Genomic DNA, 25,316 nt, shown 5'->3' with positions numbered 1-25,316 from the left:
TGACGAAATACTACTTGTAGCCCTATTTTGATGGACAACAGCACTGTTTCTTTGCTTAGCTAAGAAGATCTTTATTTTACTTCAGGTTTTACTCCGCTCATCTTGGCTGCTACAGCTGGTCATGTTGGTGTTGTGGAAATATTGCTGGACAATGGTGCAGACATTGAAGCCCAGTCAGAAAGAACCAAGGACACACCGCTATCTTTGGCTTGTTCTGGGGGAAGACAGGAGGTATTGTCCCCAAGAGTAATTTTTTTTTTCTCTCTGTTTAACAGATGTGCACTTTAATTTATATGACTTTGTGGTAACAGTGGACAGACATTAAGATTTATCACAGTAACTGAGACTATAATCTTTTAGCAAAAGGATAAGAATTAGTGTTATAAACTGTCTTGCCAGAAAAATCATACATTGTTTATTATCCTACTCATCTAAAAGTACGAACTGCCATAGGAATCCCTCTATATTGCATTCAGGCTAAGAGAATGATTGAGACATCCCAAATCAAATCAGCAAGCTCCTGATAAGTGGGGCTTATATTCACTCATCTTTTCCTCTCCCAGAGTACTTAGTGTGAAAGGTACTTAAGCTCAGCCTCTGTTTGCTCAATTGTGTGTCTTCTTCGGACATTTAATAATCAGTTGGATAACCTCATTCTTCTGGCATTTAATAATTAGTTGGATAACCTCATTTTAAATCACTTTTTTAAATCCAATTCTATTCACCAGTCGTGCTGTCTCTATGGATTGGTAACTTCTCAATTAGGGAGTTGTTGAATCTTATATTTAGGAAGCACTCTAGGTCGTTCCAGGTGAGTTTCCTACCCTCAGCTTAAAAATCTTTTTCTTTTTTATTTCACCATTCTAATTATTTTCTGTATTCCACAGTGGAGGTGATTCTATCAGTCAGAAATGTAAATGTTCTGTTTTTGATATATAATGAAAGTAAAATTTTGACTTAACTGAAATTTTCAATCACTGTGTGGTTTGAAATCATACTTGTCTCATAACATTTTTCAATATTGAATCAAAAAGAAATCAATTGATTTTCTTCCTTTCAAAGCAATGTTAAAGCCTATAGCCTATTGTAATCTTTATGTATTCTTACTAAAATGTAACAGATGAAGTAATAATAATTATAGAAGTCTTTTAGGGTAATAATTTTGCCTATAACACTCTTGCTTTTATTTGGTGTCATTAGAACAGTAAAGTATTTTGAAGTAATTAATAAAATATTAGAAAGTCATTTTACTATAAAATCACAAAATAATTCTTTTATATTGAATGTTTATTACTTTTGGGGAATAGACCATTCCCTCTGAGAGATAACTAGGGTCACTTATCTTTGCATAAAGGAATTAAGAAAACTTTAGAAATTTGATTAGGGTTTTCTACTTAATTGCTTAAGGGACTCTTTGTAAAATAAAATAGCCTAATGCCAGTTTGGGGGCTTGTTTTTATGATGTTGTTACATAAGCCAGTTAGTCTTACTGGCTCTAAAAGCAAAAATGTGATAGAAAGTCATCTAAAATTAGTCATAGCTTCAGAGAAAGATAAGAATCATATCGCTTATACATGGAATCTTAAAAAAAAATACAAATGAACTTATATACAAAACAGAAATAGACCCACAGACACAGAAAACAAATTTATGGTTACCAAAGGAGAAAGGAGTGGGGGAGGGATAAATTAGGAGTTTGGGATTAACATATACACACTGCTGCGTATGGAATAGATGACCAACAAGGACCTACTGTATAGCACAGGGAACTATACTCAATATTTTATAGTAACCTCTAAGGAAAAAGAATCTGGCAAAAAAAAGTATGTATATGTATGTATAATTGAATCACTTTGCTGTACACCTGAAACTAACACAACTTTGTAAATCAATTACACTTCAATTAAAAAAATTTTTTTAATGAAATTTAAAAAAGAAAATGCTTATGAATGTGAACTTAAAAAAACCCAAAAGACAAAATAAAATAAAATTGGTCATAGCTTTATTCAAACGAGTAAAGTTTTAGCTGGTACTAAGGCAAAGCACTGTTCATTAACATTTATTTATTTCCCAGTTAGATATATTATTGACAGTAAGAGCAAGGATAAGTGCTAAGAGCTTGAGCAATCCTTAACTTCCTTATGCCTCATTTGTAAAATGAAGATAAGGTGCTAGTACCTGTGTCAAAGAGTTGTTTTGTGCATTAAATGGCATAATAGACAAAAGATCTATGAATGGCACTTAAATAAATGCTAAATATTCTCAGCAATCAGGGAATGCAAATTAAGACCCCAGTGGGATACCACCAGCCACATCCACTAGAATGGCTAAAATTATAAAGATTGACAATACCAAATTTTGCTGAGGATGTGCAGTAACTAGAACTCCTTGTTGATGAGAGTGTAAATAGTACAACCACTTTAGGAACAGGTTTGGCAATTTCTTAACTAAACATGCACCCAGAAATTCTGCTGCTAGGTGGAGCCCATGAGCAATGAAAATATATTTCCACAAGAAATGTTCATAGCAACTTTATTCAGAATTGCCCAAAACTAGAAACAGTAGAGATGTTTATCAGTAGAAGGGATAAAGCAGTACATTCACATAATGGAATGCTACGCAATACACACAGTTGACTTTCAAACACTCTGTGATTCATTTATATGAAGATCTATGGTAAATGAAACTAATCTTTGGCTAGAATTGACTGAGAAAGAACATGAGTAAATAACAGATTTAAATTAGGTTTATGCGTTTCTCGATACAAATTAGGTTTATGCGTTTCTCGATACTCAGTGAATATACACTTAAGTTTTGTGCATTTATTGAAAGTTACAAATTTCACCTAAAAAAAACCTAAAAAGCCTAAAAGCAAATAAGAGTTTAGTGCATGGGACACATGCTGATGTGTTTAAGGGAAATTGCAGGTGTCTACAATTTACTTAGAAATGAAATGCATCAAAAAATGATGGACAGACGAATAAATGTGATAAAGTAGGTAGAGGAGAATGTTAATGGTAGAATCTAGGTGATGATTGTATGTAAATTTTTTTCAACTTTTCTGTGTGCTTAAAAATTTTTATGGTAAAATGTTGGGGGAAGATAAGTGTTAGCTTTATTCCAAAAATGTTTTTAACATTTAGTTTTTGATTTTAAGTTTAAAAAATATTTTAAGGACATTTACATGTATAAATGAAAAAATCTTATTCTATTTTACCACTGTGTGGTGGAATAATACAGAAATACTAATTTCCAAAACAGCATTGCACAAGAACACATGAGGTCAAGATCTTTCAATGAAAACACTGTGCCATTTCAACAGATTCCAAAATGGATTTTACTTGAGAAACGATTCCTTTATCGGCCTCTAAGACCTTTTGCTTTCATTTGAGACTGATTTTGTGCAAAGGATGAATGACTTTCCCCTTCTTTTGTTCTACAATAAAGCAGAAAAAAAGAGAAATCAGAAATATACACCTTGCAAGTTGTCTCACCATAAGAAGAAAACACATTTTTTCCTTTTCTTTTTCCAGGTGGTGGAGCTATTGTTAGCTCGAGGGGCAAATAAAGAGCACAGGAATGTTTCTGATTACACACCTCTAAGCCTGGCTGCTTCTGGTGGCTATGTGAACATTATCAAAATATTACTAAATGCAGGAGCTGAGATTAATTCTAGGCAAGTTTTATTCTCTCTCTCCAAGTCCCTTAAGAGTGTCATGTTAAAGATATTTGTAGCACACTTTTTAATGCCATATTTAGGAAATGCCTTCATTACAAATTTAGAATTTAAGTGTTTAAAATTGGTGACATAGAACTTGAAAAAATTATCACTTTATTTCTTATGATAAATGTAAACACATCTGTCTTATGTTTTTATTAGCAAGCAAGTATATACTTTAGAATGGAAAGTTCATTTTAATAATGACTTAATAATTTATCACTTTCAGCCCAAGTCATTATGTTGAATGAGATACAGAAATTATTCTAGTTCTGGGTAGTAAAAGATTTGTAGTGTAGTCTTGGTAATATCTCAAAGATTTAGTAGGGCTGAGAAGAATGATTATTTTAAATAATTCTGCAGAATAAAGAATCTTAAATCCTAAGATAGAATTCTGTATTATCATCTAGTTTTTCTGGGACATTTAAAAAATATATTGGGCTTCCCTGGTGGCGCAGTGGTTGAGAGTCCGTCTACCGATGCAGGGGACACGGGTTTGTGCCCCGGTACGGGAGGATCCCACATGCCGTGTAAAAAAAAAAAAAAAAAAAAAAAATTTTAATAAATAAATAAAAATAAAAAATATATTTTTCCCTTTGTTCTCCCCATACTTCCACCCCCAGAACTGGTAGCAAATTGGGCATTTCTCCTCTGATGTTAGCAGCTATGAATGGGCACACAGCTGCCGTTAAGCTCCTGTTAGACATGGGCTCTGACATAAATGCTCAAATAGAAACCAATCGGAACACTGCCCTTACCTTAGCCTGCTTCCAAGGAAGAACTGAAGTGGTTAGTCTTCTGCTTGATAGAAAAGCAAATGTGGAACACAGAGCTAAGGTAAGAAAAAGTCTGAGATTTACCCATGGGTTTATTGCTTTGACATTTAAGGTGTACATTAGCAATATGCTAATTATACTTCTAGTACTTTGTAGTAACATTTATCTCTTACATATATATTTAAACAGAAATCATTCTGTATGACTCAGTTAAGCATTAACTCTTGAAATACCTCAGCAATAGATTTTTATAGGTAATAATGACATTGGGGTTATCAGCTGAAAACTATGTAGTATTATGAAAGAGAAGAGAGGGAGCATTTATTAAGTGCCAGTTATATGCCAAGTACATGTGTCTTAAAATTTTTACCAACAAATTGACATTAGGTAGAATCATCTGCTTTCAGTAGACCTCACTGTAACTGAGAGAGGTTAGCAGTGTCAGTGCTGAAATTTAGTCGTGAATTTTGTAATAGCTGTACCGTATTGCTCCCCCAGATCGTTGTTCTTTAATATTTTAGTACTTTCTGGTCTCTTACTTGTTGTTTTTTATTTTTCACCAAACCTAGACTGGCCTCACACCGCTAATGGAAGCTGCCTCTGGTGGATATGCAGAGGTGGGCCGAGTTCTTTTGGATAAAGGTGCTGATGTTAATGCCCCTCCAGTGCCCTCCTCGAGAGATACAGCTTTAACCATAGCAGCAGATAAAGGGCATTATAAATTCTGTGAGCTTCTCATTGGCAGGTATGATGCTACCATACCCTTCATATATGAACATGGTATTACTAGTGATTACTATTCTCTGTGCAAATTGAACTATTAAAAAATCAAATGTGATTACTTCTATAAACTACAGTGTATTTTTTTTATGTTTTAAACCTATCTATTATTTTCCACCCATCCAGAGCTATGCTGCATTGTTTAATATATTTCAGTGCAATCTAGAAATACTTCTTTTCTTCCTTTTTTGTCTATGTATACACTTTTAAAGTACTATAATAAGCTATTTGAACATCCAGCTATTGTCATCCATATTCACATCTCCCACACAGTTTTGCAAAGATATCACCTTAAGTCTTGTAAGTCTGGCAATAATCTAAGGCTTCATTGTTGATTTTCTTGTTCTGTAATTAGGGCTTTTAAGAGACAGTTATGGAACTGTTCAAGATATGAGATAGAGTCCAGGATATTTTTTGTTTTCAGTCACTTAAGAGTTACTTGCCAGTCTTTCAAAGTTGCTTGTCTGCTAAATTAGATTTCCTACTTTAACAGTCTGAAAGACTTTTGCATGGTGTCCTAACAGTAGTAATTAGTAGTAGCTACTATCAACTAGTTATTTACCGTGAGTCTTATCTACCATGATGCCCACTGAGTGCTAAACCTTCATGTTATTTTAAGATTCATTCTTTTATGAAGCCATATAATATAAATACATGAATACAAATAATCTGAAAGATATAATCACCTCATAGGATACTGTCTGTGCTCTAGGATACTGTTTAATATATTATGATATTAACAGGATGTATCATTTTTCACTAAAGAAAATTTTACATTTTCTCAGGATTTTAAGCTCAGAATTATGCACAGAGTCATTATTTTTAAAATAAGAAAAGCAATTATTGATATATCATTAGTTTTGATTCAATGGCTTTTAATTTGATGACTGGAAATTCTTTGTAATGTAATTCTGATAGAGAAATATATTTTAGTCCTATATATTTTAAACAATTTTTTCCTTTACAAAATATTTTCACAAAATTCATAGTTGATTTTTATTATTATCTGTGTCATTTCATTTAAAAGTGATATTTGTGTCATTCATTTAGGGGTGCTCACATTGATGTACGTAACAAGAAGGGGAACACTCCATTGTGGCTGGCAGCAAATGGTGGACACCTTGATGTGGTTCAGTTACTGGTGCAAGCAGGTGCAGATGTGGATGCAGCTGATAACCGCAAGATAACTCCTCTTATGGCAGCATTTAGAAAGGTAGAAGTCTTTCATCCTCAGTCACTTGGATATTTTTCACTTAGGCTAGGAAGTGCATAATTTAATTATCACTAAAGACTCTCATTTTACGATCTAACAGTAGTGATGAAAGCAGTAAAATAATAAGCAAATAATCACTCTGATGGCAACACTGAAAGGTAGATACAGGTATGCCAGAAAAGCCATTAATAGTATCCATATTGGATGTCAAAGCTAAGTAAACTTTTAAAAAGTTGTTCGAATAGTATTTTCAAAATCTAGTTGCAATCTTAATCTTTCACAAAATATAAATCCAACTAAGAGTAATTAATTACTTGTTTATGAATGAGTGTTTTCTTGTATTAGCACAGCAGAGAAAAGTTTAGCTTAAATTGATTTCATTTTTAATTATTCACTTTAATTTCTAGGAAAAAAAGGAAAAATGAAAATTCAGCTGCCAGTATTTGAAACCTTCAGAAGTAGAAATAAATTTTGTGAAATTGAAACTTTCTGTAATGCATAGCACAGAACTGTGTATAAGTAATTTGATTTAATGTTTTGGTTGATCTCTTAAATGCAGGTCTGATTTGTTATTGGGGAAGCCAGACTACTATTCCAGGGATTATAATTTTGAGTTTTGTCATTCTGTAGGTATAATTTTGAGTTTTGTCATTCACGTAGGTAAAATCTCTTATAGACTCCAAGTTACTTTGTTGTATTGAAAATTTTTAATATATAAATTGTAAAAAAATCATCTTTTCCTTTTTTTCTTATTATTCTCTCTGACTCTTGTTCTTTATACCACCTCCTCCCTGGGTGTTCTAGACTACCTTCCCACTGACTCTCTGAATTTTTTTTTCCTTGCTAATCAAACTTATTCTCAGTGGCTACCTACCTCTTCTCCAAGCAAGCTAGCATATCAAGTTTATCATCCAAACCATTTCACTATGTTAGTATCCTCTTCAAGTACCTTTTCATGTCTCCCCAGTCTCTGTAATCCTTTGAAATCCAATCTTAGTTTGTTATTCAAAGCCCAATCTAGTGCTTTTAGAACTCATCTCCCATTGAGTCCCTAATGTGGAGTCTTCTCCTTGCTTGGTCTTTTGTCATTGTCTCTCATAGCACCTTTGTTCTCATCTTGGGAATGCCCATGTCCTTCCTCATTCTTCCAAAATTACTCATTCTTTGGGTATAGTGTAAATCTCCCCTTCTATAGAAACTCTTCCCATTCCATTTGAGTTCACATTGAGATATCTGATCTCTTAAAGGTTGTAGAAATTCTACAATTCATTATTATCTTTATCATTTATTTTGACAAATATATATTGTTATTACCTTAACATCTAACATGCATATATCTCATCTTTCCAAATAGACTTAGCTCCTTAAGAAAGGCACTTATCTTTTATACCCTTTGTATTCATTCCATTATTTTTCTTAGTACCTACCATGTACAACTGTAATTGTAGGCATATTACATTGTACAGATTCCAACTGTTGCTTTTTGTACAAAATGTAATAATCAGGGATCCACACACAAAGTCAGGTAACTGTATGAATTGTCCCATATAAATAGTTTAAATACTATAGAAGTGTTGGTGAGATATCAAGGAAAGGTGCAAATGGCATTTAAGCTATTCATTAAAAGATAGGGATAGTTCAAAAGGATGCAGATGAGAAGGAAGAAATAAATGCAATAGAGGAAATGTACTAAATATAAACAGATGTTTATTCATCCGTTTATATGTGTTGTGTCAGTAATAGTGTGGATTAGAGAAAGTAGAGAGCCTCTTGAAGGCTGGTCTAAAGATCTTGAACTTAGTGAACTGTGTTACAGTGAATAATATAATCATTGCTCAAGCTTTAGGAAAGTGTTGTTATTTCTTTTGCACTACCTAGTATAGTGCTATGCATTCAGTTTTTATCTCAAAGAAAGAACAAAATTGTTATTTCTACTCTTTTAATGCTTAAAATTGAAACACGATACTCAGTTCTAATGAATTAGCTAGGAAAAAAAGATGAGGTTTTTCTTTTCTTTCACACATATCCTGCATTTCTTCATACTGACTTTATTGTTTTTTTAACTTCAGAATGGTTTAGAATTTTAGGTCAGGTTATTCTGTATTTTTTTTTTTTGGAGGGTAGGATGAAAATGAACAATGTAGATTTATCTAACTTATTAGAACCGAAGCCTGTCTCTTTTTCATTTAAAGTGCGAATAATACCCAATTTAAGTCTTTATTTTGTGACACTAATGTTAATGGAATCTTAGTTAAGACAGACTAGATTTACTGAATCCTGATAGAGTCTGTTTTCAGTCTGACACTGATATCTATTTTTTAGGGTCATGTGAAGGTGGTGCGCTACTTAGTCAAAGAAGTCAATCAGTTTCCATCAGATTCTGAATGTATGAGATACATAGCAACGATCACTGATAAGGTAATATACTGATTAAATTCATCCCCATTATATGAGCTTGGGATCCCATTTGGCTTTTCATACATATGTATATTCCACACTAAGATAAAAAAAGTCTTAGTTTGAACAATAATGTGTGGTACATAGCACTTTTCGTTTATCTAGGATTTGGGAATGAAGTATGATATTTAAGAATCTCTTCAGATGATTTACTTCATGAAGTAATAAAACATTTTCTGTTTTAGAATTACTTTATCTTTTTAAATAGTACTTAAGCTAATTTAATTTTAATGTAAATACTAAACAATCTAAAGCAAATTATTGTTACTATTCATTAGTGCTGTAATCTATTCAGACAGATATCTCTTCTGAGAGGAACAAGTCAGTGGATTTTTTTTATGCCTAAACAAAAATTAACACAGTACTTTTAATTATGGTCAAGAAAACTCTTAACATGTTCAAAATAATATAAAAGTTGGAGTAATTGTCAGTTTAAGAATGAATTTGCTAGGATTTTTGCAGGGAAAGTAAGGAAAATAAAATAAATCCCTTTAGAATTCTAATTGATATCAAAATATTTGAATAAAATCCTAAGACATGCCTCTGAAAATCTAAAAATGCCTTTCATTTTCTCAGCAGTTATCACATGATAGTGAACAGCTTTTTCCCATAAGTTTTACTTAACATAGCTAATCCACTGTCTTCCCTGCCTCTAGATTCATTTATGACAATTAATGTTCCTAGATACCCCTTATGGAAGGGGGGCAGAGATTAAAAATAAAGCTTTTGTCTTAACAGGGAAATATCCCTTTCCTGTCAAAAAGTGTATGTTCTAAGAATGAAATCACTGACATGTCTATAAATACGTGCTTTTTATGAATGATTTCAGCACAAGAAGTTATAGCAACAAAGCTTAAATATTTGAGAACAGTTCTTGCCAAATAAGTATTTTAAATTGTTTTAAACCCATTTTTTTTTGTTGACGTTGACCTTTTCCTTTAGCCCATTAACCAACTGACAGATTATTGCAGCTCTATTTACAGTATGATTTCTTATATTTAAATAACAGGAGTAAATAATTTTAGTACTAGTCAAATGGATATTATTTTGAAGAACAATAGAGGCTCTTTGCTAATGTATTTTTTAAAATATACCATTTAAATTATGTTTTTATTTGCATTCTTTTTCTGCCCTACTACTGATCTTTATTGCTTATGTTCATTCAAGTACCTTAATTAATATTTTCATGTTTTCAGGAATCTCTCTAAATGTTAATTTTTTGAGTCTGGAAACATCTTAATTTTTCATTTTAGGAGATGCTGAAGAAGTGCCACCTTTGTATGGAGTCAATAGTACAAGCCAAAGATAGACAGGCTGCTGAAGCAAACAAAAATGCCAGCATTTTATTAGAGGAGTTAGACTTGGAAAAGGTAATGGTAACCTTTACATATGAAAAATACCTACTTTTTTCCTTTCAGCTTCTCTTCCTCCTAATTTGTAATCTGTGTTTTTTTGTTTTGGTTTGGTTTTGCTTTAAATTATGTACATGATTTTTCTCTCCAAGTTTGGCTCAAATAGTGGAGAGGATTATGAGTATTTTAAACATCATTATATCGTTAAAATAGTTTTCTTTATAATCGAATTAACAAAATGTTATTGTAGGAATTGCATTGATCTGCAAGTCAGGGAACCTAGCCTCTAATGCTCAATTATTTCAACTAATGTTCTGTTAATCCCCATCCAACTCTGTACTTCATTGATCCTAGACCTTGTAATTTGTTGCCAACGGATTTATCAGAAGTACCAAATACACTAGGAAGGCATACACTACCAAGCCATGACCAACTAGTGAAATATGACCAGTTGATGGAATGTTTAATGCGTACCTTTTTATTTTATTTTATTTTTATAAAATTGTACGATTTAAATGCATGAAATTTATTGTATATCTATTATTTTTTTAACATCTTTATTAGAGTAGAATTGTTTTACAATAGTGTGTTAGTTTCTGCTTTATAACAAAGTGAATCAGCTATACATATACATATATCCCCATATCCCCTCCCTCTTGCATTTCCCTCCCTCCCACCCTCCCTATCCCACCCCTCTAGGTGGTCACAAAGCAACGGAGCTGATCTCCCTGTGCCATGCGGCTGCTTCCCACTAGCTATCTATTTTACATTTGTTAGTATATATAAGTCCATGCTACTCTCTCACTTCGTCCCAGCTTACCTTTCCCCCTCCCCGTGTCCTCAAGTCCATTCTCTACGTCTGTGTCTTTATTCCTCGTTACTCCTTTCCTGCCCTTTAATGCGTACCTTTTTAAATGGATGATTTCTCTTGTATTTTTCTCTTTCAGGCACACTACAGTATAATTCCCATTTATTCCCATGGGGAGTAAAACACTCCAAACAATGTACAGTTTGGGCAGTCCCATAGCTGCTTCTTTACTCTCTGTTCCTATCAATAACTGTACTCTATAATGTAATAGTAGGAAAAGAATTGGTTGGTATTGAATATTATGGAATATATATTCTGCCATATTTCATCTTTTTAAAAAAGGTTAAAAATGCTATGAAATTTAACATATACTTTTTAGATTTATAAAGGATATGTAGTGATAGTGGGGGCTGGGGCACCCCCCCCGCCATGCAGTTGAAAAGCAATGTAACTTTACACTTGGGCCCTCCATATCTGCAGTTTCATGGATTTCAACCAACCATTATGTAGTACTGTAGTACTTATTCATTTTAAAGAATCCACATAAAGTGGGCCTGCACAGTGTTGTTCACAGGTCAATTGTATATATAACATTTTTCATTTGAGTCAGGTCCATTCTTTTTAATTAGACTTACTGACTTTGTTAAGCTATATATTTCATCTCACATAAAGAAAGTATGAATTATTTTAAACATTTTGTTCTAAAGTCAATGTGAAAATATAGTATTCTGAAAAATATATTTAAAATCAGAGGTTCTTCTTTTTGTTTTTTCTTTTTTTTTTTTTTTTTGCGGTACGCAGGCCTCTCACTGTTGTGGCCTCTCCCATTGCGGAGCACAGGCTCCGGACACGCAGGCTCAGCGACCATGGCTCACGGGCCCAGCCGCTCCGTGGCATGTGGGATCTTCCCAGACCGGGGCACGAACCAGTGTCCCCTGCATCGGCAGGCGGACTCTCAACCACTGCGCCACCAGGGAAGCCCCAGAGGTTCTTCATATTAAAAACTTTCTAGTTTAGATTCTGATCAAATGAAAATTAGCTTTCTTGGCCACTTTGAAGTTTTAATTGAACACATTGAGAACAGATATGGTTATAATTATTGTAACTATACTTTACCTATTTTTAATATTCAGTTTCATCAAATATTTATTTAATGTTCACTAAATACCAGGCAATATAATAGGGCCAAGTTGTATGACAGAATATGTATTATTTGAGTCTTCTCTGTAAGAAATATTATTACCCTCATATTACAAATGGAGAAACTGAATCTATGGGAAGTTAAGTAACTTGCCGAAGCTAGGCTAAGATTTAAATCCACTTTTTTAAATTCTAAATTCCCTGCTTTCCTCTCCTCCCTTAATTGAAGTCAACCTACATTTTAGTGCTTTCTTCTTATAATACTATAATATCCTGTTTTTGCATTGCTCTCTCATTTTTAGATGTTAGAATCACTAATTTATTTCATAATATTGTTTCTTTTTGCATTTTTATAAATCTTAGAAGACATCCTTTCTATAGCTGAGACATAGATATCTGTTTTTAAATAAAATCTTTAATTGTTTCATACCTTTGTTTATACGTTACATGAAATACATTTAGAGATTTACTGCATACCTGTGGATCAAAGTCAAGAAGCAGCTTTTAGGAATGTCCTATTGTGCATGTGTATTCTCAGTCAACTTCAATGATTTATTTTCTTTTTTCTTTATTACAATAATGTGTTCAGTTTAAACTGTGAACTATGCAAAGATAACTAAAAGAAAAGCATACGCCATCATTGTAAGGTAACTGAAGTTCAAAACCTGGTATGGTAATTAACTAAAAGTCCTCACTTCTGACCTTTAAAACCTTTTAAGACCTTACATGTTCTGCCCACTCACACCACTTCTTACTCCTGTCTGATCTTATTTTACTACTTTCTCTTGGTCACTTTGCTCTATCCATAATGACCATCCTTTTTGCTCTTGCTATGCCTTCTGCCTTGAATGTCACTTCACTTGCCTCATATTTTAGTCTCCCTTTCACATTCTTCCTACTCTTCTTCCCTTCTTTATTTTCCTGTTCTAATATTCTAAATACTGTATTTTACTTAGTTATCTTGTTTGTCTCTCTCTACTAGTAGATTGTATGAACTACAAAATGGTGCCTGGCATGTTAGTAAACATTTGTTGAACAAATAAATATCCATGTATATGAAAACTGTACTTTTTAAAAATTAGAATCATGTGAACATATTACTCTAATGCTTGCTTTTCAACTCTCTCAATAAGTGAAGAATATTGTCAACTGATAGTGATTTATAACTGCATAATATACTCCATAGTAGGTTTGTTTCCAGTTTTGTCACTACAAATAATGTTGCAATAAACATCATTATACATGTTTCTTTATATTTTGGTGCTTTTATTTTTATGGAGTAAGTTTCTTCACTTAGGTCAGTGTATTTTAAATTTGATACTTTCAGAATATTTTCCTACTACCATCAGCAATACATAGTGTTTTTTCCTTGAATTCTTGCCAGTCTTTCTTAACCTAGATGTTCATGCTTTCAGAGCCTCAGATTTAAAGCAATTTAAAAGGAATTTCTTTCAATGTCATTGCATATTTTCCAGTTTTTTTTTTTTTTTTTTTTTTTTCGGTACGTGGACCTCTCACTGTTGGGTCCTCTCCCATTGCAGAGCACAGGCTCAGCAGCCATGGCTCACAGGCCCAGCTGCTCCGCAGCATGTGGGATCCTCCTGGACCGGGGCACGAACCTGTGTCCCCTGCATTAGCAGGCGGACTCTCAACCACTGCGCCACCAGGGAAGCCCTATTTTCCAGTATTAATTCTTAATCAAAAATTAATTAGTTGCAAATTCTTCTTCATGGACTGATACTTTATAAACAGTTTTGAATGGGGATGGTACATAGATAGAATTCTAGACTGTGGACGAGACTGTTCTTTCCTGAACTCCAGCCCCTTTCTATTTCTATTTGAAAAATTATCAGATTGAGATATGTTAGGGTTTGGTTCACTATATTTTATGTATGATTTACATCTGGAAAAATACACCATTTTGCCTTTTGAGGCTCAGTACATTCTGGCTCCACCATTTCTGATTGAGAAATATCATTGGAGTCGTCTTGTCTGGTTTAACTTGGATGTTCTGCATGGGTAACTTGTGTAAAAATGCTCCTTTGATCAACCTTTCTAATTTGAAAATGTTGGTTAATAGGTTTGTAAAAATTGCTGCTGAGAATACTGCTCATTATGTTTACCAGATTCCCTTATCCTTATGCAGCAAACACTATATGGAAGAGTCCATGCTCTAGAGCAGTTCATCTGGTCTAACTCTGGAATACTCTGGCAGTTAATTTCTTGTTCTCTTAGGACATTAACAACTAGGTTATGTTTTGGGCTGTTAGAATCCATAGTGGGTATTATTGGTCTGCATTTTTAATGTTTTACCCCTCTACTTTATCACTTATTGTTTTTTCTCTTTGTAAACTTTCATAATCTTTTAGGGAGCTATGTACGGTATATTTTTAAAATATTCCTAATAGATGTTTTCAGTTGGGTTTTTTGCCACCACTGAAGCTATTAATATGCCCACCTCACAATCTCAGTTTCATACCTTTCATTCTCTGATTATCACCTCTTGTCTTTTCAGCTTTACTCCCTCTAGAATTCTACCTCCAGCAAGCCTAAAAACATTCTGTCTGCCAATAAATTGTAGGATCCATTTATCATACCACCCTTCACTGGCCTTACTCTTTTCTTTCTCCTTTTTCTTTACTGAAGCCTAGTAACTAAAGGTGTCTAAGGAAAAAAAGCATTCAACCTTGATGACTAATTTTACTTTAAATGTGTGAAAGTGAACCCTTTAATGCTGCCCAGTAGTCATACTATATATTTCCCTAGGTTAATTTACTCTCCCACTCTTCTAGACCATTAGTTCTTTCTCCTTTATCCTGTGACTTCTGCTACATTCTCTTCCTTCAACCTCTGATGACCTTGCATGCTACTTCAGTAAGAAAACTGAAGCACCAGAAGAAAACTGCCAGAGACTTCCCCTACCCCATCTCCCCAACCCACCAAGCCCTGTACCCATATATTTCCTACCAATTACTAGATAAACTTGTAACCAATCCCTCCATTTGTGAACTACATCATATTTTCTGTCTGCCATCCCTTACTCAAAAACATTGTTGTGGGGCTTCCCTGGTGGCACAGTGGTTGAGAGTCCGCCTGCCGATGCAGGGGACACAGGTTCGTGCCCCGGTCCGGGAAGATCCCACATGCTGCGGAGCGGCTGCACCTGTGAGCCATGGCCACTGAGCCTGCGCGTCTGGAGCCTGTGCTCCGCAACGGGAGAGGCCGCAGCGATGAGAGGCCTGCATACCAAAAAAAAAAAAAAAAACATTGTTGTGGCAGTTTTCTTTTCTTTGATATCATTTTCCCCGCTCTCCTGGATCATCCTCTGGAGGGCCCCCTAACAAAAAAAAAAAAAAAAAAACATTGTTGTGGCAGTTTTCTTTTCTTTGATATCATTTTCCCCGCTCTCCTGGATCATCCTCATCATCATATAAGCTTCTTTGTCCAATCTTAAAAAAAACTTCTGATTTTTCCAACACGCACCTCCCCGCCCCCCCATTTTCAGCTACAAGCCCATTTCTGCTCCCATTTGCAACAAAACTTGTCTATTTTGGGTATTCCAATTGTTTTTTGTCTTGAATCTACTCCTACCAGGCTCTCACTCCTACAGCTCCACCAAAACTACGCCTTTACGGTCTTTGGGGACTCTCACTAGCTAATTCCAGTGATTACTTCTCTATCCTTATCTTACTAAGCCTAATAACACCTGACATACTCTATTTATTTGGCCTTCATTACACTACACACTCTTGGTTTTTCTCTTATCTTTCTGAATGTTCCTTCTGTATCTCTAGTTCCTCCTCTTCTCTCCTCTTAGTTGGCAAGTTATTTAGCTTATTACATGATCTTCTTTATCCACTGGTCATCTCATCCTGCTTCTTACCTTTAAATATATACTAGCTGATCCCAAATTTATATCTTTAGCCCAAACCTCTTCCCTACATTCCAGTCTCATATCTAGCTAGCTACTCAACATGTCGTTTTGGATACCTAATTAGACATCTCATACTTACGTTCAAATGTGAACGCCTGATCTTTGCCCACTCCAAACCCACAACTCTGTCTTGTAATTGCTCAGGCTAAAGATATCAATATCATGCTTGATTTCTCTCTGTCCTCCATTGTGTTGGAAAATCTAGTTACCTTTGCCTTAGAACTATATCAAGGATCCTAGTCACTATTTATCACTTCTCACCCTGATTCAAGTCATTAATATCATCTTTTACCTGTATTTCCACAGTAGTCATTTAACTGATCTCCCTGATTCCATCATTGCTCTCCAGTCTGTTCTCTATTTAACACTTACAGTGATCCTCTATATCAGTTAAATCAAATCACTCTTTTGCTCAAAACCCTACGGTGCCATTTCCCTCAGAGTAAAAGATAAAAAGTCTTTAAAATGCCCCGTGGGACCTTAGGTGATGAAGTCTCCTGATATGTTCTCTGAAAGTCATTTTCTATTATTCTCAACCAGACTGACCTACTTAAACATTCCAGGCCTACTTGAACATACAGCTTATATACTGACTGTTCTCTTTGCCTGCTATACTTCAAATCTTTTAAATGTTTACTTAAACTTCACCTTCATGTTCCCCTATATGTCCCCATATACATACTTCTCTTCCTCTGCTCCAGTACTCCTGTTTTACATTGTACTTAACACCTTTTTAAAAAACTGTATAATGTATTATGTTTGCTATCTGTGTGCCTCCCCCAGCAACTAAATGTAAGCTTCATAAGCTTCATGAGGGCAGGGATATTTTGTCTTCTGCTTAGTCCTAAGAGACTAGAACCATGCTTAGTACAGTTATCAAAAAAATTTTGCTGGATCCTGCCCTTCCCTTCCCCTGTACTCCTTGATCTCTTTTTCTGTTATTGATACCACTACTGAATTCAGAAATAATTGAAATCTTGATGTAGTTTTCAGATTCTCAATTATCTTCGCTCCGCATTCTCTATATCCATCAAATAAGTTAGTGTAGTAAATTAACTTAATCCAGTATCTGGCACATATTAACCCCCTAAATATTAATGGTATCAGTATCATCATCATGACCTTTAATTGAGCTTTGGCAGTCTCTTTATGTCTTCTGTTCCATCCTCTCCTAAATTATCACTTCTCACCTGAAGTATTGCAGTAGGCTTCTTAACAGTCTGTCTATAAATAAATACCTTTGCCTCTGTCATCTTTTGCCTTCAGTTTAATCCTTCTTTATTCCAGTGTAACTTTTCCAGTTCCCATAGTTTCTGATACACAGATATGATTGCCTTTACTCCCTACTCGAAATCCTTCAGTCTTCATTGTCTGCATGGGAAATTTAAAACATTTGGCTCTTCCTGTCTTCTCTAGGCTCATCACTCACTATGGTTCTCTACTCCTCACATATCTCATTCACATAACTGTATCCAAATATGTACATGGAGGACTTCCCTGGCGGTCCAGTGGTTAAGACTCCGCACTTCCAATGCAGGGGATGTGGGTTCTATCTCTGGTCAGGGAGCTAAGATCCCACGTGGCTCGAGGTGTGGCCAAAAAAAGAAAAAAACAGATTTGCACATGGTATTTCTTTAGTCTGGACTGCCTTTCCCTGAATCCTTAAATTCTCATCTTAAAAAGCTTAACTCTCAAACATCAATTTGTTTCCTGAATCTATAATTAGAAATCACCAGTTAGGGAATTCCCTGGCAGTCCAGTGATTAGGACTCAGTGTTTTTGCTACTGCTGGGGCCTGGGTTGGGGAACTAAGATCCTGCAGACAAAAGAAAAACTCAGTTGGACCTAGTGCCCTTTCTTTCCTTTTCCACAATGAGGTTATTTATTCTGCAATTTGACTCTTTTTTCTTCAAAACCTCTACCCTCCCCCACAAATGCTCACAAACATGTAGCAGCTCCCCGGTAAGTGAAATGAGGTCTAGGGCATGTACCTTGTGAGAAAATATAGAATGTAGGCTGAATTTCTAACCCTGTTTACCTGCACCTCCAGACTTACTCGAGTCTCATGGTTTAAATACTCTGTTTTCATCTTTTCTCCTTCGGATCTTGTATCATTTATTACCACCACTCCCATACTTTAGGGCCTGCTGTTTCATTAACTCCTACCCTCTTTCTACAACTTCATGAAGTTAACTATCCTAATGAAACCTTACCACAAATTTAGTATTTTGTTTCCTTATCTAAATATTTTAAGGGAATAATCTATGTCTTGTTGACTCTACTTTTCTTTTTTCCTTTTTTTTTTTTCTTGTTGACTCTTCTTTTCTTTTTTCCTTTTTTTTTTTTTTTTTACTTTTCTTTGTAATTCTCCATCCAGGACCATTTGCTGCTTACTTCTCCACTAATTCAGTGAACTAACTATGGCAGAGGTCACCAATGACATCTTATTGCCAAATCCAGAATAAGATTAGACATCTCATACTTGTGTCCTTACTGATACTTTGTGATACTTACCAGTGTTGATTTGCCTTCTTTTATGAAACTCTTCTCCCGTTGAAGCTGCTTTCTCCTGATTGTCTTCTTCTGCCAGATATATGCCTTTCTAAAAGTCTCATTTGATCTTCCTTTTTTTTTTTTTGCGGTACGTGGGCCTCTCACTGTTGTGGCCTCTCCCCGTTGCGGAGCACAGGCTCTGGACACGCAGGCTCAGCGGCCATGGCTCACGGGCCCAGCCGCTCCGCGGCATGTGGGATCCTCCCAGACCAGGACACAAACCCGTGTCCCCTGCATCAGCAGGTGGACTCTAAACCACTGCGCCACCAGGGCAGCCCTAGTTTTTCAATTTTTAAAAGTTCTTCCCCCTCTTGAATACCAATCACAATTATTTCTTACCACTGGACACATTTTAAAAATCAAGCAAAATTAATAATTCATCTGGCCGAGCCAAAAGTCTTAAACTTGTTATTTTTATCCCCCCAAATCTATTTCCTGGCTTTTTTTCCATACAGATGTGATATAGATGAAATATCAGTTTTTATTATTCCTGATTCTAAATTGGAGAGGCTTAGTATCTATCTGTAGCCACAGTTGCTTTGAAAATGTTTCTTTGGCACACCCTTCACCCCCCCTTCTACTCCTTCTCTTCCCTTTACACTTAGCTATTTATTTCTTGAAAGTCAGCAAAACAGATCAACCCCAGGCCTCCCTCACTGGAGCTCAGGCAGAGATGTAGAAAGTATACGGATCCTGAGGACAGGAGCTTAGCTACATTAAAGCAAGGCTGAATGAGCTGAGTCATACACGCTCAGTTCCTTCTTTCAAACTCACCAATCAGGTAGTACTCCTTCCTTGTAGTGAACTAGGGTGTGAAGGTCACCAATTACTGTTTTCTTCTCAGTCCTTTGGAAAGGTCAAAAGCTGCTCCCTTACTGGTCTTCAGAGGAAACTTGGGTACTTCTGGAAGACCAGCAAAAATTTCTAGGGGGTAGGTACTATGCAGACAGTTTTTATATCTCCAGTTTCCATTTGTGTTCTTTCCTAAAATCCATATGCTTGAGAAAGTATCTGGTGTTCTATAGATTCTCCTTAATTATTTACCTTTTCGGAAACAAAAGTCATATCTCTTACCCAAGAGAATGTAATTATGGTGCATTGCCCCAGGGTGTGAAAATTTTCAAGGTGGGCAAAACCTTTTAGGCACCCAACAAGGATTATTTCAAAAGGGAGGAGGAGTGTCTAACAAAAGCTAGAGACTTAAAAAGTCAGACTTTTTCTCAAGAAAAGTAAGTCTGATTTGGCTTATAAGTTTGTCTTTAAGGGCTGCTTTCAGTAGTTAGGATATTGTGACATTTTCCATAAACTAAGTATCATTGTTTTGACACATATTTAAAATATACATAAAATATATAGAAAGCTAGATTATATCAAGGAATATGTACTTTGAATATGTCATTTAGAGAACATGCAAACAAAAGAGTTTGTAGATGATTTTACCATTTTATGAGCCAAAGAGGAAAATTTAATAGTTAAAATAGCTTATTAAGAGATGTTATTGGACTTTAAAACTTATTCCTAGTTTTTTTGACTGTGAAAGTAATATGTATCCAGTTTAACAAATAGAAACAATGTACAGTTATATAAAGTAAAATTGAAAGTCACCATCTTTCTGCTACTTCTTGTCCAAGCCCATGCTCTAGAGGTAATCACTAGTAAACCTTTGATTTGTATCCTGGATAGATTCACATAAAGCACTGCCCCCCCCGCCACCAAATGAGATCATTGGTTTGCAATTTGCCTTTTTTTCCTAGCAAATGTAAATTGTGAGCATTTTCCCAGGTATACATTTATAACTTTTAATGGCTGCCTAGTATTCTGTGAATGTATACTCTTGTTAACTTCTCCCCACCCCATGGATTTACCTAGCTTCCATTTACTAGTATTGTAATCAACTTTGCAATGGAAAGTATTGAGCCTATATTTTTCCACTAGAGGTAGTCATTTTATAGAATATATTCTTAGGATAAGCACTTTGTAATTTTCATAGGAGGCTTTCAAATTACCTTTCTAAAAATGTTAATGTTTATACTGACAGCAGTGTAGGGAAGAATTCATTTTCCCAAACTTTTGCTAGCTGATATCTTTTTTAATTTTCCCAAATTAATGAACAAAACATGGTAGCTTGTTATTTTAATTTATATTTCCATAGTGATTATGAAGTTATGTATATCTTTATCATTCATCCATTTTGAAATTAGGTTGTCTTTATCATTAATTTGACCTTGACATTTAAAAATATTTTCTCTTTACAGTGATTTGAGTATGATCTTGATCAAACAATTAATTGAACTAAGATGACTTTGAATTGTATGGTATCCCAGTACCCTTAATGATAAAATGACATTATGTGACAACTTTTTTCCAAGGTAAATTCCAGTGTTACAATTCTGTTTTATTGATTCTTTAACAGTTAAGGGAAGAAAGCCGGAGGCTGGCTTTGGCTGCAAAAAGAGAAAAGAGAAAGGAGAAGAGAAGAAAGAAAAAAGAAGAACAAAGAAGAAAACTAGAAGAGATTGAAGCCAAAAATAAAGAAAACTTTGAACTCCAAGCTGCTCAAGAAAAAGAAAAGCATAAAGTTGAAGGTATTTTCTCTAAACCATCTAATTTGTTTCATGTAATATATTCTACTCAAAATTATATTTCCTTAAATATCAGTAACTTAAGGTGAAAAAAGATCTCTACGTTATTAAGGCCTAAAGTATTCATATGCTATTTTCATTTTTTGACTTCTTCCCAGCTTTTTATTATAAAGAATTTCAAACCTACACACAAGTTGAAAGAATAATGAAACAAACACCTGAAATACCCTTCACCTAATTTAAAAATAAACATTTTACTATATTTGCTTTATCTTTTTCTCTAAATATACATACATAGTTTTTTCCTAAGCCATCTGAAAGTAAATTGCAGACATCTGACATTGCACCTATAAAACAGCAGCACACATCCAAGGAATGACATTTGCTTACATAATTGCAATACCATTTATAATACCTTAAAAAATTAACAGTAATTTCATCTACAGCCAAGACCATATTCAGATTTTTCTTAAATGAGGGAATTATTTTTAACTTGGTTCTAAATAAAAAATTATTTGAGATGAGGGTATTGTTAGAAAGAACCATTGTCATTAAACCACCAAATATTTATGCTGTGTGTGTGTGTTAATTTCCCCCTCCTCCAGCCTTTTATTTTGAAAAATTTCAAACTACAGAAAAGTTTAAGGATTAGTATAATGAACGCCTGTAAGTCACCTAGATTCATATAACATTTTGGCACATTTGTTTATCTTTTTTCCTCTCTCTTTTTTGAATAGTCTTATATATGTTGTACACATCATACGAAATTACCCCTAAATACTTGAGCAGTGTTTCCCAGAAAAAGAACATTATTTTACATAACCACAATAACATTATTACACTTAAGAAATTTAATAATTATGTAATAATATGTAATATACGGTACATATTCATATTTCCCAAAGCAAATATGTCCCCGACATATTTTTTGTAACTGCCTACTGTGCGTTGTTTAGAACTTAGGGACAGAGAGAATAGATCAATCATATCCATCTCATTACCAGTGAATGCTGGAATGACTGATAACTTTATATCTAATAGTAGTAGTAAAGTAAATTCAGCATTTATTTTTGTCGAGTGCTTAAATCTAAATATATGCCAAGAACGCTAGAACTTGCTAATTCAGTATTGCTACTTCTACAGATGAGCCTGAAGTCTTGACAGAGCCTCCAAGTGCCACAACCACTACTACCATAGGTATATCTGCAACCTGGACCACTTTGGCAGGTTCCCATGGTAAAAGAAACAATACCATAACTACAACCAGTTCAAAGAGGAAAAACAGGAAAAATAAAATTACTCCAGAAAATGTTCAAATTATATTTGATGATCCACTACCAATCTCATACAGTCAGCCAGAGAAGGTGAATGGAGAGTCCAAGAGCAGCAGTACCAGCGAGAGTGGAGACAGTGATAACATGAGAATTTCCAGTTGCAGTGATGAAAGTAGTAACAGCAACAGCAGCCGAAAGAGTGACAATCATTCACCTGCTATGGTCACCACCACTGTGACCAGCAAGAAGCAGCCATCAGTTCTGGTTACATTTCCAAAGGAGGAGAGAAAATCTGTTTCTGGCAAGGCTTCAATAAAGTTAGTTTCAATTTTCATTTTCATGATTTATAGTATCATTATGAAATACTTTGTTGCTGAATTGTTTAGTAAAGCAGGCAGATGAACAACTGACAAAATAAGGGTTTGTCTTTGTTCTAAAGAAGGCATGATTTCATTTGAATTAAAGAATTACTGTGGGGCTTCCCTGGTGGCGCAGTGGTTGAGAGTCTGCCTGCTGATGCAGGGGACATGGGTTCGTGCCCCGGTCCGGGAAGATCCCACATGCCACAGAGCGGCTGGGCCTGTGAGGCATGGCCACTGAGCCTGTGCGTCCAGAGCCTGTACTCCGCAGTGGGAGAGGCCACAACAGTGAGAGGCCCGTGTACCGCAAAAAAAAAAAAAGAATTACTGTGTAATTTCTTCATTTTGGATGTTAAACTTAACCCATGAAAAGTATTAATTATGGTTTCTCAGGGATTATTATTGTATTTCAGTTCTGCTAAATTTGACCTCTAGAGAATATCTTCTTAAAATTGGCCCTTCATATTATGCTAAGTATTGAAAAGTGAAAAATAAATTTCTCATTTATTCATCATAGTATTCTTAAAATAAAGAATAAAGTCATGTAGTAGATTGCCTTTATCATTAAAAATTCTACATCTCTTCTATATTTAATGTGTTTTTCCTCCCTATTAAAGATTGTCAGAGACTATCAGTGAAGTGACCAGTAATTCTCTTTCCACTTGCACAAAATCTGGTCCATCTCCCCTTTCCTCTCCAAATGGGAAATTAACAGTAGCAAGTCCTAAGCGTGGACAAAAGAGGGAAGAAGGATGGAAAGAAGTTGTAAGAAGGTGACTGATTATTTCTTTGATTGTTTTTCTCATTTTTATATGTGCTCTATTTCACAATGAAGCATAGTTTACTTTACTGTTAAATTCCCCTAACTTTTCCAGAGGTTGCAAACAAACTGGTGGCCCAAGGCTGCATCTGGCCAACAGAGACGACCTATACTATATTTTAGATTGAAAAAAAAAAGTGTATGTTAACACTTTTAAAATTGAGAAATTTTACATAAAAAGTTAGATCATTGTGGTGTCTGCTTGACCCCCATAGGTATTGGTATTTGGTAGTGAGCTAATTTATTCAAGGTGATAGATTGTCTTGTTCAGCTTTGTAACCTCAGAGCCCAATATGTAGTGTCTACTACATACTTGTAAATATTTGGAGAATGAATTAACTATTGGTTTTAAACTATTCTTCAAATCATAGGATACCTTTATTTCAGGGGTTTTAGGACTAAAATGTTTTGCTTGGAATTTTAAAATAATATGTATTAAAAAGTAAAACAACATCCCAGAAACTAAAAGGTGGTAAGATACCACAGACCTAGAAAGGATGTGATCCATTATAAATCTTTGATAACCTATTTTAAGGAACTCTCCAGAAATTCCATCAAAAAAATTAAACTTTTGATTGTTTTAAAACAAAATCTGTAGTGAACCAAGCTTATTACTGTTAATCTCAAGATGTACTGTACATTTTTTATCTTATTTTGGGCCAACACTTCCCCTCAACCCCCATCTCTATCTTTATCTCTTTCTCTGTCTCACACACATTCTTTTGAACTAACTGAAATCACAACATCAGAATACTTTCTGTACAAAAATAAGAGAATTCAGTTTTCCTGCATGTATTTTATATTGTAGTATGCAAGCAAATTCTTAACTAACTTAAAATAATGATCACTGACTGATTATTATGTTCTTTAGGGAAAAAGGAATTATCAAGTAACTTAGTTATGTATACAAAAGGGCAGGGATCATACCTTACCATTTAAAAAAATAATGTATAATTTCATATTTAATCTATTCTAAATAAATAATTTACTTACTCATTGAAGCACAGTTGGCTCCTCATTGAAGCACAGTTGGCTCCTTCTTTTTATTGAGAGTTATACTGTTTTTCTTTTAGAAGTATTCTGTAATTTAGACTTGTCAGAAATTTATATCTACCTTTCCTGAATCTGAATGTTTAAAATTGTAATGTAATTTTGTAGGTGTTAGGTGGGTTTTGCTTTTTTGGAATTCCAGCAGGCTTTTCTCTTTCCTCACACAACTAAACGTCCCTTAGCAAGTTTCCATATTTGTGGATAATCATTTTAATGACTCTAGAAGAATGCAGGGCAACAATGAATTTTTAGTATCATCCTTTCAGTTATATATTAGGGAATAAAAACAAGAATATGAGTCAAACACCCAAAGGTACCCACAAGAAGTCTTTCTTGACTCCTTGGGGTAGATTAGATGCCCCAACCAATGTGTCTTTATGATACCCTATTAGAGCACTTACAACATCATGTTGTAGTTTTCTTACTTGGTTTCTACATAGTCAGTATATGTAGGCAGGAGCCCCTGTCTTTTATTTGCCATTAGTATTTGCATTAACACA

General features: G+C 34.7%; 1 protein-coding gene across 8 annotated transcripts in view; it reads left to right on the top strand.

Annotated features, from left to right (window-relative positions):
• ANKRD17 (ankyrin repeat domain 17) overlaps positions 1 to 25,316 on the top strand; it is a 160,973-nt gene that overhangs the window by 108,781 nt on the left and 26,876 nt on the right. For all 8 annotated transcript variants that reach the window (XM_024754072.1, XM_024754067.1, XM_024754066.1 and 5 more), the window contains 10 exons: positions 86 to 231; positions 3,534 to 3,676; positions 4,342 to 4,555; positions 5,064 to 5,239; positions 6,325 to 6,487; positions 8,810 to 8,905; positions 10,198 to 10,314; positions 21,145 to 21,316; positions 22,457 to 22,904; positions 23,564 to 23,719. In XM_024754072.1, coding sequence (XP_024609840.1) covers positions 86 to 231; positions 3,534 to 3,676; positions 4,342 to 4,555; positions 5,064 to 5,239; positions 6,325 to 6,487; positions 8,810 to 8,905; positions 10,198 to 10,314; positions 21,145 to 21,316; positions 22,457 to 22,904; positions 23,564 to 23,719 — 1,831 coding nt within the window. The remainder of the gene's footprint in view (positions 1 to 85; positions 232 to 3,533; positions 3,677 to 4,341; positions 4,556 to 5,063; positions 5,240 to 6,324; positions 6,488 to 8,809; positions 8,906 to 10,197; positions 10,315 to 21,144; positions 21,317 to 22,456; positions 22,905 to 23,563; positions 23,720 to 25,316) is intronic.

Source organism: Neophocaena asiaeorientalis, unplaced genomic scaffold, assembly GCF_003031525.2.
Source record: "Neophocaena asiaeorientalis asiaeorientalis breed wild unplaced genomic scaffold, Neophocaena_asiaeorientalis_V1.1 scaffold148, whole genome shotgun sequence".
NCBI classification, from domain to species: Eukaryota; Metazoa; Chordata; class Mammalia; order Artiodactyla; family Phocoenidae; genus Neophocaena; species Neophocaena asiaeorientalis.
This window is presented reverse-complemented; position numbering and strand designations above follow the sequence as displayed.